General features: G+C 59.5%; 1 protein-coding gene across 1 annotated transcript in view; it reads left to right on the forward strand.

Moving 5' to 3' along the window:
* The first annotated feature begins 446 nt into the window (after positions 1–446).
* The window catches only part of LOC128851169 (uncharacterized), a 48692-nt gene continuing 31350 nt past the window's right edge, over positions 447–17788 (forward strand). The window contains 11 exon segments of the mRNA XM_054057918.1: positions 447–606; positions 608–854; positions 6008–6017; positions 10450–10798; positions 10800–10925; positions 10927–11090; positions 11092–11173; positions 11256–11785; positions 13420–13650; positions 15068–15188; positions 15324–15897. Of these exon segments, the coding sequence (XP_053913893.1) occupies positions 571–606; positions 608–854; positions 6008–6017; positions 10450–10798; positions 10800–10925; positions 10927–11090; positions 11092–11173; positions 11256–11785; positions 13420–13650; positions 15068–15188; positions 15324–15897 (2470 nt within the window). The 5' untranslated portion in view covers positions 447–570.

The raw sequence follows: 17788 nt of genomic DNA on the forward strand, positions 1-17788 counted from the left end.
GAGCAGGAGACCGGAGCGCCAGAAGGGCACCCTCACCCTCATCTTGGCCAGGCCCCCCAGCCGCTGGAGAAGACCCCAGCACCCACAGCGAGAGCAGCGAGAGCTCAGGAGCCCGAGTGCTTTGGCCATCCACGACCGGAGCCCCCAGGCGAGCACCCCTTCTCCTGCACCGCCTGCGGCAAGAGCTTCACCCGTAAGGGCTCCCTGATCACCCACCAGCGCATCCACACTGGTGAGCGCCCCTTTGCCTGCAGCCACTGCAACCACCGCTTCAGCCGCAAGCAACACCTGGTCACCCACCAGCGCATCCACACCGGCGAGCACCCCTCATGTGCGTCGATGTGCGGAGACACCTCTTAGCCAGAAGGGCAACCTGATCAAACACCAGCGCGGTCCACACGGGCGGAGCGTCCCTTTGCCTGCCACCGACTGTGGGAAAGGAGCTTCAGTCGGAAGAGCTCCCTGATCGCCCACCAGCGCATCCACACCACCGAGTTGCCATTCGCCTGCACCGACTGCAGCAAAGGCTTCAGCCAGAAGGACGCCCTGATCAGCCACCAGCGCATCCACATGGGTGAGCTGCCCTTTGCCTGTGCTGACTGTGGCCAAAGCCTTCAGCAGAAGGGGTTCCCTGAACAGACACCAGCGCATCCACACCGGCGAGCGCCCGTTCGCCTGTGCCGACTGCGGCAAGAGCTTCAACATGAAGAGCACCCTGATCAGCCACCAGCGCATCCACACGGGTGAGCGCCCCTTCCTCTGCATGGAGTGCGGCAAGAGCTTCAGAGAGAAGGGTGCTCTGATCAAGCACCAGCCCTTCCACACCAGCCAGAAACCCTACAAGTGTGACGAGTGTGGCCAAGACCTACAAGTGGAAGTATGACCTGAAGAAACCACCGGCGGGTGCATCAGGGCCTGGAGGGGATGCCGGAGGGTGACCAACGGGAGGAGGAGTGTTTGTCCCTGGCAGGGGAGCAGACAGAGGCCAAGTCCTTCCAGTGCAGCAGCTGCAAGAAGCACTTTAAGGAAGAGGGAGCTGTGCTGGCTCACCAGTGCACCCCCAGCACCCACAGCCTGCGGCTTCCTCTGCAACGCGGTGCCCCCTGAAACTGTTGCTGAGGGTCCTGTGGGGCACTGGGGGCTCTGCTGCAGGGGTGGCTGTGTGGGGACACCCAGAGTGATGACTTGAGCCAGCAGTGACAGGCAGCCATGGTCCTCTCCACCACCACCTGTGGTTTTGAGAACATCCTCAGGAGTGTGGGCTGGATCCCTCCTGAGCTGCTCCCTGGGGACACCCTGAGCAGCTGGCATAGCGCTCGTTGGTCAGGGTGAAGCAGGGAATGAAGGGGTTAACCAACTGAGGTACTCAGGAACAAGAATTGAAGGCATTTCTCAAGACATGGACAGGTTATCAGGAACGCTGGGGGCCCAGGCAGAAGCCGTGTGGCTGTGCTTCAGTGAAAAAGGAGACTGTCCAAGGCTAAGCGTTCCTGCGGTTTGGAACACAGCCAACTCAGCTAAGGCAAAGAGTGGACTTATGGTGATGGAATACTGGAAATAATTGTAATAGTAATGCCCTTTTAGCGAACTAATTTTAATAGCCTAGCCCACGTTAAGGAATATGTATGTCTTTACACTATAAATAGCTGCTTGTTAGACAATGCTGTGTGCAACCTAGGAGAGATTGCCCCTTGCGCCCCAGCTGACAATAAAACACACCCTGCTTTATAACTCCCCTGAGTTGTGAAGTTTGAGTCCACGAGTCAAGGGGGTTCATCGTTGTCACCCCTTCCATGCTGTGCTGGGCCCTGCGGTGCCGGCAGCTGCTGCGGGAGAGCCGTGAGCGCAGGAGTGGCTGCCAGGGCAGGGGAAACGCAAGACCCGTGTCCCAATGTGATCAGCATGGCTTACGGGACAGAGGGGAAGATGCTGCTTTCTTTTTCCACCTGGACAGTGAAGATAAAGCTTCTTGGTGCTGAAGGTATTTGCAGGGTCTCCAGGGTATTTCTGGGTCCCCTGGGCATCGCCCGGGTCCCCAGCCTCTCGGCTCCCCGACACAGGGATGAGGGCGTGAGGGTATATGGGGACAGAGGGCTGGGGACATGGGGATTGGTCAGAGGTAAAGGGGTCTGGGGACACGGGGACATTGGGACGTGGGGGTGTGTGGGGCTGTCATGGTGTGTGTGTGTGGGAGAGAGTCTTCTCAGATTTCATTGCAGCAGCGTCTGGGTGAGAAGCTTCCCTGTCCCACCCCTGGCATCAACCATGTTGAGCGTCAGGACCGATACGAGAAGGAGTTACTACTGTAAAAAAATGGAATATTTTGGATTTTAGATAAAGTTTCATCTAAGGAATTGTAACTTTTGACTGTTTAGACACAACGGCCCTCTGAGACCATGTTTTCTTTTCAAGCAGCGTTTTCCCACACACTGTTCATGCCGTGAAGGTGATAACACTTTGTGTTCAGTACGATGTGTGCAGAACAGATATCTCTGCTCCTGGAATCACCTCTGTTTGGAGTTTGTGTCTATCTCAAACCAAAGGTCAAGCCGAGCTGGAGCCAGCTCCACATTAGCAAGAGGTTTGACTCCTGCGACTTTTCATAACAACATTAGAATTAGACCTTGGAAAGTAAGAGAAGATGCCTAGGATTTCTGGGAAAATTTAGCTATCTGGGTGTAAGTGGGGAATATCTCTTGTAACAGCTCTTGCCCGGCTGCCCGTGACTGATGGAGATCGCTCCCTCGGGTGCCCAGGCCAGAGGAAGGTGTGCTTTGCTTTTCTCAAACTCCAAACGAGTCTCCGGGAGTTTATTTTCCGGCGTTTTTGGTGTCAGGAGGATGATGCCAGAGCCGACTCGCCCTCTGGCCCGGCTTCTCTGGGTGCCTCCCCTCCCGGCTGCTGGGAAAATGAACCCGAGCCCCCCGAACCCGGCCAGTCCCCACCGCTGCCCGCAGCCGCCCTCGTCCCTCCATCCCCAGCGCCACCACTGCCACCGGGAAACTGCCACTGCTGCCACTGGGAAACTGCCACCACTGCCCCTGGAGCTGCCACCACTGCCCCTGGGAAACTGCCACCACTGCCACTGGAGCTGCCACCACTGCCCCTGGGAAACTGCCACCACTGCCACTGGAGCTGCCACCACTGCCACTGGGAAACTGCCACCACTGCCACTGGGAAACTGCCACCACTGCCACCTGGAACTGCCACCGCTGCCACCACTGCCACTGGGAAACTGCCACCACTGCCCCCTGGAACTGCCACCACTGCCACTGGGAAACTGCCACCACTGCCACTGGGAAATGCCACCACTGCCACTGGGAAACTGCCACCACTGCCCCCTGGAACTGCCACCACTGCCACTGGGAAACTGCCACCACTGCCCCTGGAGCTGCCACCACTGCCACCAGGAAACTGCCACCGCTGCCACCACTGCCCACTGGGAAACTGCCACCACTGCCCCTGGAGCTGCCACCACTGCCACCAGGAAACTGCCACCGCTGCCCCTGGAGCTGCCACCACTGCCACTGGGAAACTGCCACCACTGCCACCTGGAGCTGCCACCACTGCCACTGGGAAACTGCCACCGCTGCCCCCTGGAGCTGCCACCACTGCCACTGGGAAACTGCCACCACTGCCACCTGGAGCTGCCACCACTGCCACTGGGAAACTGCCACCACTGCCACCTGGAACTGCCACCACTGCCACTGGGAAACTCCCACCACTGCCACCGGGAAACTGCCACCGCTGCCACCACTGCCACTGGGAAACTGCCACCACTGCCACTGGGAAACTGCCACCACTGCCCCCTGGAGCTGCCACCACTGCCACTGGGAAACTGCCACCACTGCCACTGGGAAACTGCCACCACTGCCACCACTGCCCCCTGGAGCTGCCACCACTGCCACTGAGAAACTGCCACCACTGCCACCACTGCCACCTGGAACTGCCACTACTGCCACTGGGAAACTGCCACCGCTGACACCACTGCCAGTGGAAACTGCCACCACTGCCCTGGAACTGCCACCACTGCCCCTGGAACTGCCACCACTGCCACTGGGAAACTGCCACCACTGCCCCCTGGAACTGCCACCACTGCCACCTGGAGCTGCCACCACTGCCACCGGGAAACTGCCACCACTGCCACCTGGAACTGCCACCACTGCCCCCTGGAGCTGCCACACTGCCACCGGGAAACTGCCACCACTGCCCCTGGAACTGCCACCACTGCCACTGAGAAACTGCCACCACTGCCCCTGGAGCTGCCACCACTGCCACTGGGAAACTGCCACCACTGCCCCCTGGAACTGCCACCGCTGCCACCTGGAGCTGCCACCACTGCCACCTGGAGCTGCCACCACTGCCACCAGGGAGGTGTCACCGTTCCGTTCCCTCGCCTGGGGGTTCAATGGCACTCGGGGTCCTGAGGGGGCTCGGAGCTGCCCAGGATGCAGGGGCACAGGCAGCTGCCCTGCATCCTCCTGCAGAGGGAACCGGGCCAGGCGGGTCCTGGGCACGGCCACCCTCTCCCTGTCCCGGCAGCGCAGGCAGCGAGGGGGGCTGAATCCTGAGAGCGGAGGAATGGATTCTGGAGGAGTGAGTGCATCAGCCCAGGCCTTCCCAGGCCTCCGGGCAATGTCTTGGGTCTGACTGAAGCCTTCCAGGGAGGACAGAACAGTGACAGGAAGGAGCAAATGTCATCTCCTCCCCAGCCCCTGGGAAGGGAGAAACCCCCTTTGTGCCCCCAGAAGGGGAATTGCAGGACAGAGAACAAGACACTCCTACTAAGGTCCGGAAAGAGAATGGGTCTGTGTGTCCAGGGAGTGGAGGCTTAGCCAAGGACAATGATGATGCCCATCTGTTTGAATCCCAGTTGGGCCTTGATGACGATTGTAACGATTTTATTAGATCCCAGAGCACAAATACGCATACTGGCACAACAAGGTGCCGAGAAGTGTGCCACGGGGCTGCGAAGAAGTTAAGATGCTGGCGTGAATGGAAGGAGCAGTGTGTGATAGGGGGTTAAAGTCAGTCCATGGCTCCAAGGGGAGAAGTGCCTATCGACCACTTGCTTTGCAATTAGAAGAACAATCCTCCTGGGGAGGGACCCAGGCAGCTGGCCTGCCTTCCTTTGGCGGATGCTGTAATCCCGTGCTTTAGCTGCTGCTCAGCCCTGAAGTCCTCAGGCAGCTGGACCGGCAGAGCCTTGCAGGTCCCTTCCCACTGAAAAAGCTTATGCCATGCCATGCCATCCCGTCCTCTTTGTTTTCCTGTGTCAGAAAAATGACACCAGACAGAGCCCACTCACTCTTGGCCCGGCTTCTCTTGCCAGCCAAACCCTGGCCATTCCCCACCCATGCCCGCAGTCCACCTTTCCCCCTCCAATCCCCACTGCTTTTCCAGCAGGGACATCGATCCAGGGATCTCCACATGGATCTCCTGCCCAGAGCCTGGGGACAATACGAATGACTAAACTCAATCACCAAGAGGTCTTTCCCAATCTGGTGATTCTATGATTCTCTCCAGTGCCGGTGAGTTCACCATCACTTTTCAGTCCTGAGAAGGACAACCCCCATCCTGTCATCGCCCTACAGCTGCCCACAGGTCCCACTGCACCCAGTGTTGATTATTCAGGTTCTGCTTCTGCCTATAGGTCTTGGCATACCACATTTCTAGGGCTTCTCGCTAGTGTGGAGACGCTGGTGAGTGACCAAGGATTTTCTTCCATCTGAAGCGGAGGTCACAGTGGCCACAGGCAAAGGGGCGCTCGCCGGTGTGGATGCGCTGGTGAATGGTCAGGTCGCCCTTCTGGCTGAAGCTCTTGCCACAGGTGGTGCAGGCAAAGGGACGCTCACCGGTGTGGATGCGCTGGTGCCTGGTCAGGTAGCTCTTCTGGCTGAAGCTCTTACTGCAGTCAGCGCAGGTGAAGGGGCGCTCACCCGTGTGGATGCGCTGATGAATGATGAGGTCGCCCTTGCAAATGAAGCTCTTGTTGCACTCTGAGCAGGCAAAGGGACGTTCACCGGTGTGGCTGCGCTGATGAACGGTCAGGGCGCGCTTCCAGCTGAAGCTCTTGCCACAGGCTGGTGCAGGTGAAGGGCCGCTCACCGGTGTGGGTGCGCCGGTGGCTGATCAGGGCACCCTTCCAGCTGAAGCTCTTGCTGCAGTCAGTGCAGGCAAAGGGGCGCTCGCCTGTATGGATGCGCTGGTGCTTGGTCAGGGAGTCCTTCCAGCTGAAGCTTTTGCCGCAATCAGTGCAGGCAAAGGGGCGCTCGCTGGTGTGGATTTGCTGGTGTCTGGTCAGGGCGCTCTTCTCTCTGAAGCTCTTGTTGCAGTCGGTACAGGCAAAGGGGCGCTCACTCCTGTGGGTGTGCTGGTGTCTGATGAGGTTGCCCTTCTCTCTGAAGCTCTTGTTGCAGTCAGTGCAGGCAAAGGGGCGCTCTCTGCTGTGGGTGTGCTGGTGTCTGATCAGGGCGCCCTTCTCACTGAAGCTCTTGTTGCAGTCAGCACAGGCGAAGGGGCGGTTGCCTGTGTGGATGTGCTGGTGTCTGAGGAGGTTGCCCTTGTGGCTGAAGCTCTTGCTGCACTCGGCACAGGCAAAGCCGGATGCTCTGGTGTGGATGCGCTGGTGCTTGATGAGAGAGCTCTTCTGGGCGAAGGTCTCGCCACAGCTCGTGCAGGCAAAGGCACGCTCTCCAGTGTGGATGCGTTGGTGGGTGACCAGGTGTTGCTTCTGGCTGAAGCAGTGGTTACAGTGGCTGCAGGCAAAGGGGCGCTCGCCAGTGTGGACGGGCTGGTGCTTGCTCAGGCTGCTCTTCTGGCTGAAGCTCTTGCCGCAGTCAGCACAGGTGAAGGGGCGCTCACCCGTGTGGATGCGCTGGTGCCTGATCAGGGAGCTCTTCTGGCTGAAGCTCTTGCCGCAGTCGGTGCAGGTGAAGGGGCACTCTCCCGTGTGGCTCCGCTCATGGATGATGAACACACTCGGGCTCCTGAAGCTCTTGTAGCACTTGGGGCAGGTTGGAGGGCTCTTCTCCAGTGGCTGGAGAGCCGGTATGGGGTGAAAGTGAGGGTGACCTGCAGGACCCTCCTGGCTCCTGCTCAGCTCGCTAGAGGATGAGCCCCCCAAAACCCTGCTGCTGGAATCCAGCATCCCTCCCACGGGCCCCTGGGACCCGCCTGGCACAGGGCTCTGGTGCCTCTGCTGCACCCCGGGGGGGTCTGGCACACGCAGTGTCTCTCCTCGCTCCAGCTTGCAGATGATCTCGGGCTTGACAGTGTCCCAGCCTGTCCGGGTCACAGAGAGAATCACCTTCACCAGCACCTCCAGCCCCAGCACCCCCAGTCCCACCACCCACAGCCCCACCACCCCCACCCGTGGCACCCCCAGCCCCTCCAGCCCCAGCACCCCAGCCCCAGCACTCCCAGTTCTGGCACCTCCAGTCCCAGCACCTCCAGCCCCAGCATCCCCATTCCCAGCACCCCTGGCCCCAGCACTCCCAGTTCTGGCACCCCCAGTCCCAGCACCTCCATCCTCAGCACACCCAGCCCAGCACCCCATTCCCAGCACCCCCGGCCCCAGCACTCCCAGTTCTGGCACCCCCAGTCCCAGCACCTCCATCCTCAGCACACCCAGCCCAGCACCCCCAGCCCCAGCACCTCCAGCCCCAGCACTCCCAGTCCAGCACCCACAGCCCCAGCACCCACAGCCCAGGCTTGACAGCAGCCTGGTCTGTCTGGGGCACAGAGAGAAGAACCCTCTTCCGTGATTCCCAAAATCCCGGCAAATAAACTCCCTCTAAGACTCACTTTGGCGCTTTAGAAAGCAAACCTTTCCCACTTCAATGCATCTGTAATCTGGAGCTTTGGAGCCAACTCTCTGCCTGACCTTGGGCTGGAGATAGGGGAACACTGCAAACAGAGGTGATTCCAGAAGAGGAGACATCTGTTCAGCACAGATCGTACTGAACATAAGGCGTTATCATCTCCAAGGAATGCAGAGAGTCTGGAAAAACACTCTTTGAAAGAAAACATGCTCTCAGAGGGACATTGTGTCTAACAGTCAAAAATACAATCCCTTAGATGAAAATTAACCCTACAGACACAAGAAGTAGTCACAAGCAATTTCTTTAGAAAGTAGAAGAGAATGTCCCTCTGAGAGCAGGTTTTCTTTTAGACAGTTTGTTTCCCAGACATTTCTCATTCTTTGGAGATGACAACGCTTTGTGTTCAGTACGATCTGTGCTGAACAGATGTCTCCTCTTCCCTAATCACCTCTGTTAGGAGTTTTCTGCTTATCGTAAAGGCAAGCTCAGAGAGAGAGCTGGAGCCAGCTCCAAACCAGCAAGAGTTTTGACTCTTGTGAAGTTTCATAACAACATTAAAATTAGACCTTGGAAAGTTACAGAAGACGCATAAGATCTATGGGAAAATATAGACATATGGATGTAAGTGGGGAATCTATTCTGTAACAGCTCTTGCCTGGCTGCATGGGATGGATGGAGATCACTCCCTCGGGTGCCCAGGCCTGAGGAAGGATGCTGCTTTTCAAAACTCCAAAATGAGTCTCCCCGAGAGTTTATTTGCTGTCATTTTCGGTATCAAGGGGGCTGCCTGCCGGGGGGCTGCCTGCTGCAGCCACTGCAGCCGCTCGGCTCCCCAACACAGGGACGAGGGCACAAGGGGCCATAGGGACAGGGTCTGGGGACAGGGGTACATGGGGTGGGTCAGCTGGCCAGGGGGCTGGAGACACGAGGACAGGGCCAGAGGGCTGGGGACATGGGGACACGGGGGTGGGGATAGGGGGGCTGTCGCTGTTCAGCCCCAGCGGGTCACGAAGCACCACCCAGCCGCTCGCTCACTGCCTCTCGGGGGATGCAAAGATTGGGGTGGGGGGATGGCGTCCTGATCTGTTTTTACCGCAGCAGACGTCCGGGGGGTGAAACTTCCCTCTCCTCCCAACTGGCACCGGCACCGGTGTTAGACCCCGATTCGGCACCTCCTTTGCGAGAGAAGCGCGTTTTGCTGGCCTTGCCCAGCCGGGGAGGGCTCTGCCATCCCAGTCCCCCGAGAAGCTCTGCATCCCCGGCGGGCGCGGATCTCAGCGTTCCCTGGGCAGGAGGGATCCCACCCCGCAGCCCGGCAGGGACTGCAGCCCCCGCCCCTCCGCGGGCAGCCCGGCAGGAGATCCGGGCCGAGATCTCGGAGCGATGTCCCGACCGGGAGAAGCGCTGGGATGGAGGGGAGAGGGCGGCCGCGGGCACGGGTGGGGAGCGGCCGGGCTTGGGCTGGCGGGGAGGTCCTTTTGCCGGCGGGCGGGAGGGGAGGCCCCGAGAGAAGCGGCGCCAGGGCAGAGGCGGCCCCGCCCGGCGTCATCCTCGGCGGAGGAACGGGGGCGGTGTCGGCCCCGCGGCGGAACTGCGGGCGGAGGGGGCGGCGGGAGGAGAGGGGAGGGCTCCGGCCGTGCTTCGGGCTGCGGATGGCGGGGCCGTTCGAGGAGGTGGCCGTCTACTTCTCCCGCCAGGAAGTGGGCAGAGCTGGCGGGCTGGCAGCGGCGGCTCTACCGGGAGGTGATGCTGGACACCTACGGAATGCTCGCCTCGCTGGGTGAGATGCCGGGGATCGGGGTGCGGGGATGGGGATGCCGGGGATGGGGGGTGCGGGGATGGGGGTGCCGGGGATGGGGATGCAGGGGATGGGGGGTGCCGGGGATGGGGGTGCCGGGGATGGGGGTGCGGGGGATGGGGGTGCCGGGGATGGGGGTGAGGGGATGGGGGTGTGGGGATGGGGGTGCCGGGGATGGGGGTGCTGGGGATGGGGGTGCTGCGGATGGGGTTACCGGTGCTGGGGAAGACGTGGCTTGGGGTGCCGGGGGATGGGGTTGCCAGAGATGGGAGTTTTCGGGGATGGGGGTGCCAGGACGGGGGGCGGCCGTGGCTGGGGCTGTGGGTGCTGGGCCTGGAGGTCACGGAGCTGGGGCTGCCGGTGCTGGGGCTGCCGGTGCTGGGGGGTGCCAGGGTTGGGGGTGACAGGATAGGGGGTGCCGGGATAGGGGGTGCCGGTCCTGGGGCTGCTGGGGCCGTGGGTGCTGGAGCTGGAGGTGCTGGGCCGGCGCTGCCATCCCGGCAGTGCGGGTGAAGGTGCTTCTCTCTGTACCCCGGACAGGCTGGGACACCGTCAAGCCCGAGCTCATCTGCAAGCTGGAGCGAGGAGAGACGCCGTGCGTTCCAGACCCCCCCGGGGAGCAGCGGAGGCACCGCAGCCCTGTGCCGGGCGGGTCCCGGGGGTCCGTGGCAGCGGTGGGTTGTTCCATCAGCAGAAGCTGGGGGGACTCGTCCCAAAGCCAGCTCAGAGGGACCTCGGCGAACCACTCAGGACAACCTCAGGTCTCCCCCATGATACCCCCCAGCCTTTGCAGAAGCCGCTCCCCACGTGTCCTGAGTGCAACAAGAGCTTCAGGACCCGGACTGCATTGGCCATCCACGAGCGGAGCCACACGGGCGAGCGCCCCTTCACCTGCACTGAATGCGGCAAGAACTTCATCCAGAAACAACACCTGGTCAAACACCAGCTCATCCACACCGGCGAGCGCCCCTTTGCCTGTGTTGACTGTGGTTACAAATTCAGCCAAAAGCAACACCTGCTCACTCACCAGCGCATCCACACCAAGGAACGCCCCTTCATCTGTGCTGACTGCAACAAGAGCTTCAGCCAGAAGGGGTCCCTTATCAAACACCAGCGCATCCACACGGGCGAACGCCCCTTCACTTGTCCCAACTGTGACCAGCGCTTCAGCCGGAAGCAAGCATCTGGTCAGTCACCAGCGCATCCACACAGGTGAGCGACCCTTCACCTGCTCCGACTGCGGCAAGAGCTTCAGACGCAAGGGTGACCTTGTCAGCCACCAGCGCATCCACACTGGTGAGCGTCCCCTTTGCCTGCAACCACTGCAACCACTGCTTCAGCCAAAAGCAACACCTGGTCACTCACCAGCGCATCCACACAGGTGAACGACCCTTCATCTGCACTGACTGTGGGAGGAGCTTCAGAGAGAAGGGGGCTCTGATCAAGCACCAGCGCATCCACTCCACTGAGCCCCCTTCGCTGCTCCAACTGTGACAAGAACTTCATCTGGAAGTGTGACCTGACGAATCACCGGTGTGTACACCACTGCTGAGCGCTTCTTTGCCTGCGTCCACATTTACCACCACTTCAGCCCTCACCTCCACTCTGGCCCAGCCCCCTGGTTGCTGGACAAGACCCCCTCCATGTTCCCTGAGTGCAAGAAGAGCTTTAGGAACCAGACTGCACTGGCCATCCATGAACAGAGCCACACGGGTGAGTGGCCCTTCACCTGCTCCAGGTGTAGCAAGAGCTTCCTCCAGAAGGACTCTCTGATCAACCACCAGCGCATCCACACAGATGAGTGCCCCTTTGCCTTTGTTGACTGTGGGAAGAGCTTTAGCAACACCATCTCCCTTCTCAAGTGTAAGTGAATCCACAGTGGTGAGAAGCCCTTTTCCTGTGTCAACTGCAGCAAGAGCTTCAGCCAGAAGGGTGCCCTGATCAAGCACCAGAGCATCCACACCGGCGAGAAACCCTACAAGTGTGATGATTGCAGCGAGGCCTACAGCCAGAAGTCTGATCTGAAGAAACACCAGTGGTTGCACCAGGGCCCACAGGGTGACTGCCTTGGCAGCCCGGTGGCTTCTGAAGCTGATGCTGAGGGTCCCACGTGGACAGATGCTGCTTTCTTTTTCCTATTTGAGACTAAATCTAAAGCTTCTTGGTGCTGATGACAGGCAGTGAGCTTGGGGGGGAGGACAGAGACCTTCCAGTGAGGCAGCTGCAAGAAATGATTTTGGGATGAGGAGAGCATGGCTGGCCCACCAGTGAACCCCCAGCACCCCTAGCCTGCAGCCGCCTCCACAACCTGTCACCCCCAAACCTGCCACTGAGGGTCCTGCAGGGCACCGGGACTCTGCTGCAGGGGTGGCTGCAGGGGGACACTCGGAGCCCCGACCTCTGGCTCCTCCAGAGCAGCTGCACATGAGCTGGAAGCGAGTGGCAACCATGGCTCCGTCCAAACACTGCCTACGGCTCGGGCTGCTGCCAGAGAAGCATCGTCACCGGCACAGTGTGGATCCTCCTGAGATGGGGACCCTATTGCCTAAAGAGATAAAGCTGTGACAGCAGATGAGGACCTCCATTCCACCCCAGGTGTCCCTCAGCTCATTTGAGCCTTAGACCCCCACCAAACCCTCTGTCCCACAAGATGAAGCTGTTCAAGCCAAACCCGTCCCTTTTGCAGTCACAGGGACTTTGGGGTTTGCCCCAAGACTTGGCTGGTTGCAAAATGGCATTTTCTTCTGCCTGTGTCCTCTTGGCTGCAACAATGATTGAGTGTGGTTAAAAGCCCTTGTGGGACACAGACTGGGAACAGCTGGAGTGTGTTCTGACTTAGCTCAAAGGGGCTGATCTGCTGTCAGCCCATGAGAGCATCTCCAGGTGGGATCAGGCAGGGCAGGTGCCCTTAGAGAATCAGTAGCATAGAGCAACCATGGGGTGAACCTGTCCATCCGAATTGAATTCCCGAGGAAGGAAAGGGTTAAAACGGGGAAAAGAATTTACAAAGCATGCACATTTCAGAGTAATTGAAATTAAACATTGGCTGGATCCTCCTGAGCTGCTCCCTGGGGATGCCCTGAGCAGTTGGCATCACACACGTCATTCAAGGCCTTCGTCATCGTCGCCCCTTCCAGCTGTGCTGGGCCCCGCAGTGCTTTTGTCAATGGAGAGATAGAGTGATGCACTTCACTCTTAAGAGGGAAACAGCAATCTGTTGATTGATTTAAAACAGAGATTTAACAAAGCTTGATAATAGATGTGACAGTGACTTAGAAGGTTTGCTCTTAGGGTAGACTTAGTTTTTTACTGTGCCGTTATGTCTAAAGGACTACATACGCACAACACCTCCTTTACACCTCGGAGCTAAAGTCGCAGTTTCAGAGCACCTATTCCCAGTTCCACCCACTGAGGTTCTGTTGCAGCAAGGATTCTCTCAGCCTCGAGGAGAAACCTCAAGAGGTGTCGGTTTTCCCCGGGAGATCCCGCTGTGCTCCCGCTGTTGTTTCAGGAGAGCTCGAAGGGCACTGGGGTCCCCTCACCGTTGGTAGAGTAAGGCAATTGACTCACAATCATATTCTACACCCCAAGCTGGGGGCCAGTTTCTTCCCGGTGTGGCCAGAGCCGGACCCAGGTGGGTGCATTGCCATCGTTCGGCCCTTGGCTGGTTGTGTTGTGATCTGTCTCCCCCAAAGTCACTGGGTATGTGGATGAAGCCGTCGTCAACCACCTCGATCCCCACTGGTGGTTATGGCTCCATCTGGATTTGCGGTGAGAAGGTCAGTCCGGGGGTGGCAGGAGCACCCCATCACAGAAGGTGACACGGCTGACAGTGCAGCTGAAGGGCCTCTGCGCCGATGCACACGGCACAGGCAGCAGACAGGAGGAGCTGGAAGGCGTTGTGCAGCAGGAGAGCTATGACTATAGTGCCATCACGGAGACGTGGTGGGGTGATCTCCACGGGCCAGAGGGCTGCAACGATGCCTACAAACTCTTCATCAGAGACGGCAGGGAGGAAGAGGTGCTGGGGTTGGCCCTGTGTGTTTAGGGAGTGTTTGGCTTCTCTGGAGCTCCGTGAGTGATGCTGGGTTGGAGTTGTGGCGAAGACTCAGGGGAAGGCCAGTGAGGCAGATGTTGTGGTGGGAGTCTGTTCCAGACCACCCCGGCCAGGATGAAGGGGCAGAGGAGTTATTCTAGAAGCAGCTGGGAGGAGCCTCGCCACCACCAGCCCTCATCTCATGGGGGACTTCAGTCCACGGGATGTCTGCTGGAAACACAAAGCAGCAGAGAGGAACCAGTCTTAGGAGGTTCCTGGAGTGGGTGAAGAGAACTTGCTGACACAGCTGGCGAGTGACCCGATGGGCAAGGTGCCCGCTGGACCTGTGGTTTGTGAACAGGAAGGCCCTGAGGGAGCTGTGCCGGCTGGAGGATGCTCACGAGAGGATAGAGTTCTCAGTTCTTGAGAATTCAAGGGAAGTTCATTAAGTTCCCTTTAGGTCCCCCCTTAACGGTCAGTAAGATCCCGAGCCTTGTCTACATGTGAACAAGTCAGGTTATTATAACAATTCTAACAACTCGTGACTAAATAAGGGTTCGGTGGTGTCTGGGGAGAAGATTCTGTTTGGGAAAATACATTGAAAATCAAATACCCGAGCCCAGATCAGAGCGATGTGCAGGTGAGGAATATGTAGTTAGGGGGTCAAGTAGAGAGAGATGCTAAGAATTAGCTTGTTGTTAAGATCTATATTCAGTGTGCCTAACGCTAAGGGCTTACCCCAATGGCATCCCAACAGGGGGAGGGGAGATGGGGTCCAACCCATCGGCTGATCCCAAAGTTTCAACGCTTTCCGCCCAAAACTTTCCCCTTTGTTTTCATTTTCATAATCACACTTTTGGGGAGGAGTTTTAGGTGGATCGAGAGTGACTGAAGGCACAACGTCAAACCCTGCCGATGTGCTGGAGGAAAAGTTCTCCCTTCACGTGCCAAAACCTGACCGCAGGAGCAGTAGGAGTGGTTATGGGAGTGCTTTGCCTCAGAGCCGGGGAGGAGGCGGGCAGCCTTCCGTGTGGAGCTGTGCTTTAGTATTACAATGCTATTTGCTGTGATGGTTGTAAAGCGAACAGGTCAGCTGGAGGGCAGGAGTGTCAGAGCGGTGACTGCAATTTGTCTTCTTGGAAGTAACGGGCCGTTGTCCTTGGGTACCAGGCTCCTTGCTGATAGCGGGGGCTGGACACGGCTGTCCCCAAATGTCCTGGCGCCCACATCACAGGGCAAGATATCCTCGATGCATTCCATTCCAATGCAAACTGTGCTGCACCTCTGCATGTTACACCTTCACTGATTGCTTTCTAAGGAAAACTGCCTTGTACTCAGCCTGTGAGGGGAGGGAGGATTCATAAAACTTCAGGGTTCCCTTTTTTCCTCATATTTAGTTTATTCCCACAGATTGTTCCCCACAGCCACCCCTGCAGCAGAGCCCCCCAGTGCCCTGCAGGACCCTCAGCAGCAGTTTCGGGGGACACAGGAGTGGTGGTGGCAGCAGACGGAGGGTGCTGTGGATGCGCTGGTGAGCCAGCATGGTCCCCTGGCCCGAAAACTACTTCTTGCAGCCGCCTCCTGGGAAGGACTTGGCCTCCATCTGCTCCCCTGACAGGGAAGGACATGCACCTTCCCACCTGTCACCCTCTGGCACCACCCGCAGGGATCAATGCACCCGCTGGTGTCTCTTCAGGTCAAATTTCTGCCTGAAAGTCTTGTTGCACACCTCACAGTTGTGCGGCTTCTCACCACTGTGGATGCGTTGGTGGGCTATGAGCGCGCTATTCTCTCTGAAGCTCTTGTTGCACTCGGTGCAGGTGAACGGGCGCTCACCTGTGTGGATGCGGTGGTGTCTGATGAGGTTGTTCTTCTGGGTGAAGCTCTTGCCACACTCCATGCAGATGAAGGGGCGCTCACCAGTGTGGATGCGCTGGTGTTTGGTCCGGTTGCTCTTGTCTTTGAAGCTCTGCCACAGCTGGTACAGGAGAAGGGACGCTCATTTGTGTGGATGCGCTGGTGCTTGGTCAGGTGTTGCTTCCAGCTGAAGCTCTTGCCACACTCCATGCAGATGAAGGGGCGCTCCACCAGTGTGGGTGTGCTGGTGGATGATCAGGAGTTGCTTCAGTCGGAAGCTCTTTCCACAGTCAGCACAGTGAAATGGGCGCTCGCCTGTGTGGATGCGCTGGTGTCTGATGAGGTCGATCTTCCAGCTGAAGCTCTTACTGCAGTCGGTGCAGGTGAAGGGGCGCTCACCCGTGTGGATCTTCTTGTGGGCGGCACTCTGGCTCCTGAAAGCTCTTATTGCTTTCAGGGCATGTGAGGGGGGTCTTCTCCAGCGGCTGGGGGGCCAGGCCAAGAGGAGGGTGAGGGTGCTCTTCTGGGCCTTCCGAGCTCCTGCTTGGTTCATCTTGGGAAGAGACCCCCAAACCCCTGCTGGAGGAACTCCACACAGCCACAATGGATGCCTGGGACCCGCCTGGCACAGGGCTGCGGTGCCTTTTTCTGTGCCCCGGGAGGGTCTGGCAAGTACGGCGTCTCTCCTCGCTCCAGCCTGCAGATGATCTCAGGCTTGATGGCAGCGCAACCTGTCCAGGGCACAGAGAGAAGCACCTTCAGCCGCGCTGCCGGGATGGCAGTGCTGGCCCAGCACCCCCATCCCCGGCACCCCCACCCCTGGCATCCATCCTGCTTCCCGCAGAGCCGCTCGATGCCCCAAGCCAGGCAGGGTTGCAGAGGCCTTTGGCCAATGATCGCAATGCCGGGCTTTAACTGTTGCTCAGCCCCAAAAGGCTGAGGCACTCGCACTGGGTCAGCCTCAGAGGTCCTTTCCCACTGGCAAGGTCTGTTCCAGCCCAGGTGCTATGGAGCCCAGCCCGGCAGAGCTGCAGAGAGTCCTCAACCCAGCACCCCATCCCCCCGGCACCCCCATCCCCCCGCACCCCCATCCCCTGCACCCCCATCCCCGGCACCCCCATCCGCAGCACCCCCATCCCCGGCACCCCCATCCCCTGCATCCCCATCCCCGCACCCCCATCCCCGGCACCCCCATCCCCGGCATCTCCATCCCCGGCCGCCCCAATCCCGGCACCCCCCAATCCCCGAAAACCCCCATCCCCGGCACCCCCATCCCCGGCGCCCCCATCCCCGGCGCCCCCATCCCCGGCACCCCCATCCCCGGCACCCCCATCCCCGCACCGCCATCCCCGCACCCCCATCCCCGCACCCCCATCCCCGGCATCTCACCCAGCGAGGCGAGCATTCCGTAGGTGTCCAGCATCACCTCCCGGTAGAGCCGCCGCTGCCAGCCCGCCAGCTCTGCCCACTCCTGGCGGGAGAAGTAGACGGCCACCTCCTCGAACGGCCCCGCCATCTGCAGCCCGAAGCACGCCCGGCTCAGCTCGCCCCGCCGCGCCTTGCCCGGCCCCCTCTGCCCCGGCGGCTCCAGCCCGAGGGCAGTGCCGGCAGAGCTCGCAGCAGCCCGGGCGGGGCAGGGGGAGGGCAGAGGGGCGGCACGGGGGGGGTCACTCAGCACTTCCCCGCTCGGGGGGGACACCCCACCCACCGCCTGCACCGGGACAGGGGCACAGCCGGTGGCTTCCAGGCAGCTTTCCCGGCTCCTGAGCCTGAGGGACCCCGCCCCGCGCCCGAAGCCGCACCCCCAGCGCCTCTCGGGGTCTCCCCTCCAGCCGAACCCCGGCCGCTCCCCACCCGTGCCCGCGGCCGCCTTCTCCCCTCCATCCCAGCGCTTCTCCCGGTCAGGACATCGCTCCAGAGATCTTGAAAGCAGAAATCACTTATAACTAACCTATTACATTAACTAAAATAAAGAATTCTGACACAAAGCGGTTTTTTCTTAACCAGGCGGTGGCTGTATCTGGTTGGAGCCAGATAACAAGGAGTGGTACAACGGTAAAAGCAGGGACCACCAGCTGGGACAGATAAGGCCTGAAGACAGCCTGGGCTCCCTAAGAGCATACGCAAGGAGGAAAGGTGAAAAGTTCATGGTGAGGAAGACTGCCCACCTTCATCCCCAAAGACCCCATGGACCACTATCATGAGAAAACACGCAAGCGCTAGGAGGAGGAGACCTGTGATAATGAGTTCCTGTAATTAATCTTATTAAGATAA

The sequence above is a fragment of the Cuculus canorus genome, chromosome 2 (assembly GCF_017976375.1).
Source record: "Cuculus canorus isolate bCucCan1 chromosome 2, bCucCan1.pri, whole genome shotgun sequence".
Lineage (NCBI taxonomy): Eukaryota > Metazoa > Chordata > Aves > Cuculiformes > Cuculidae > Cuculus > Cuculus canorus.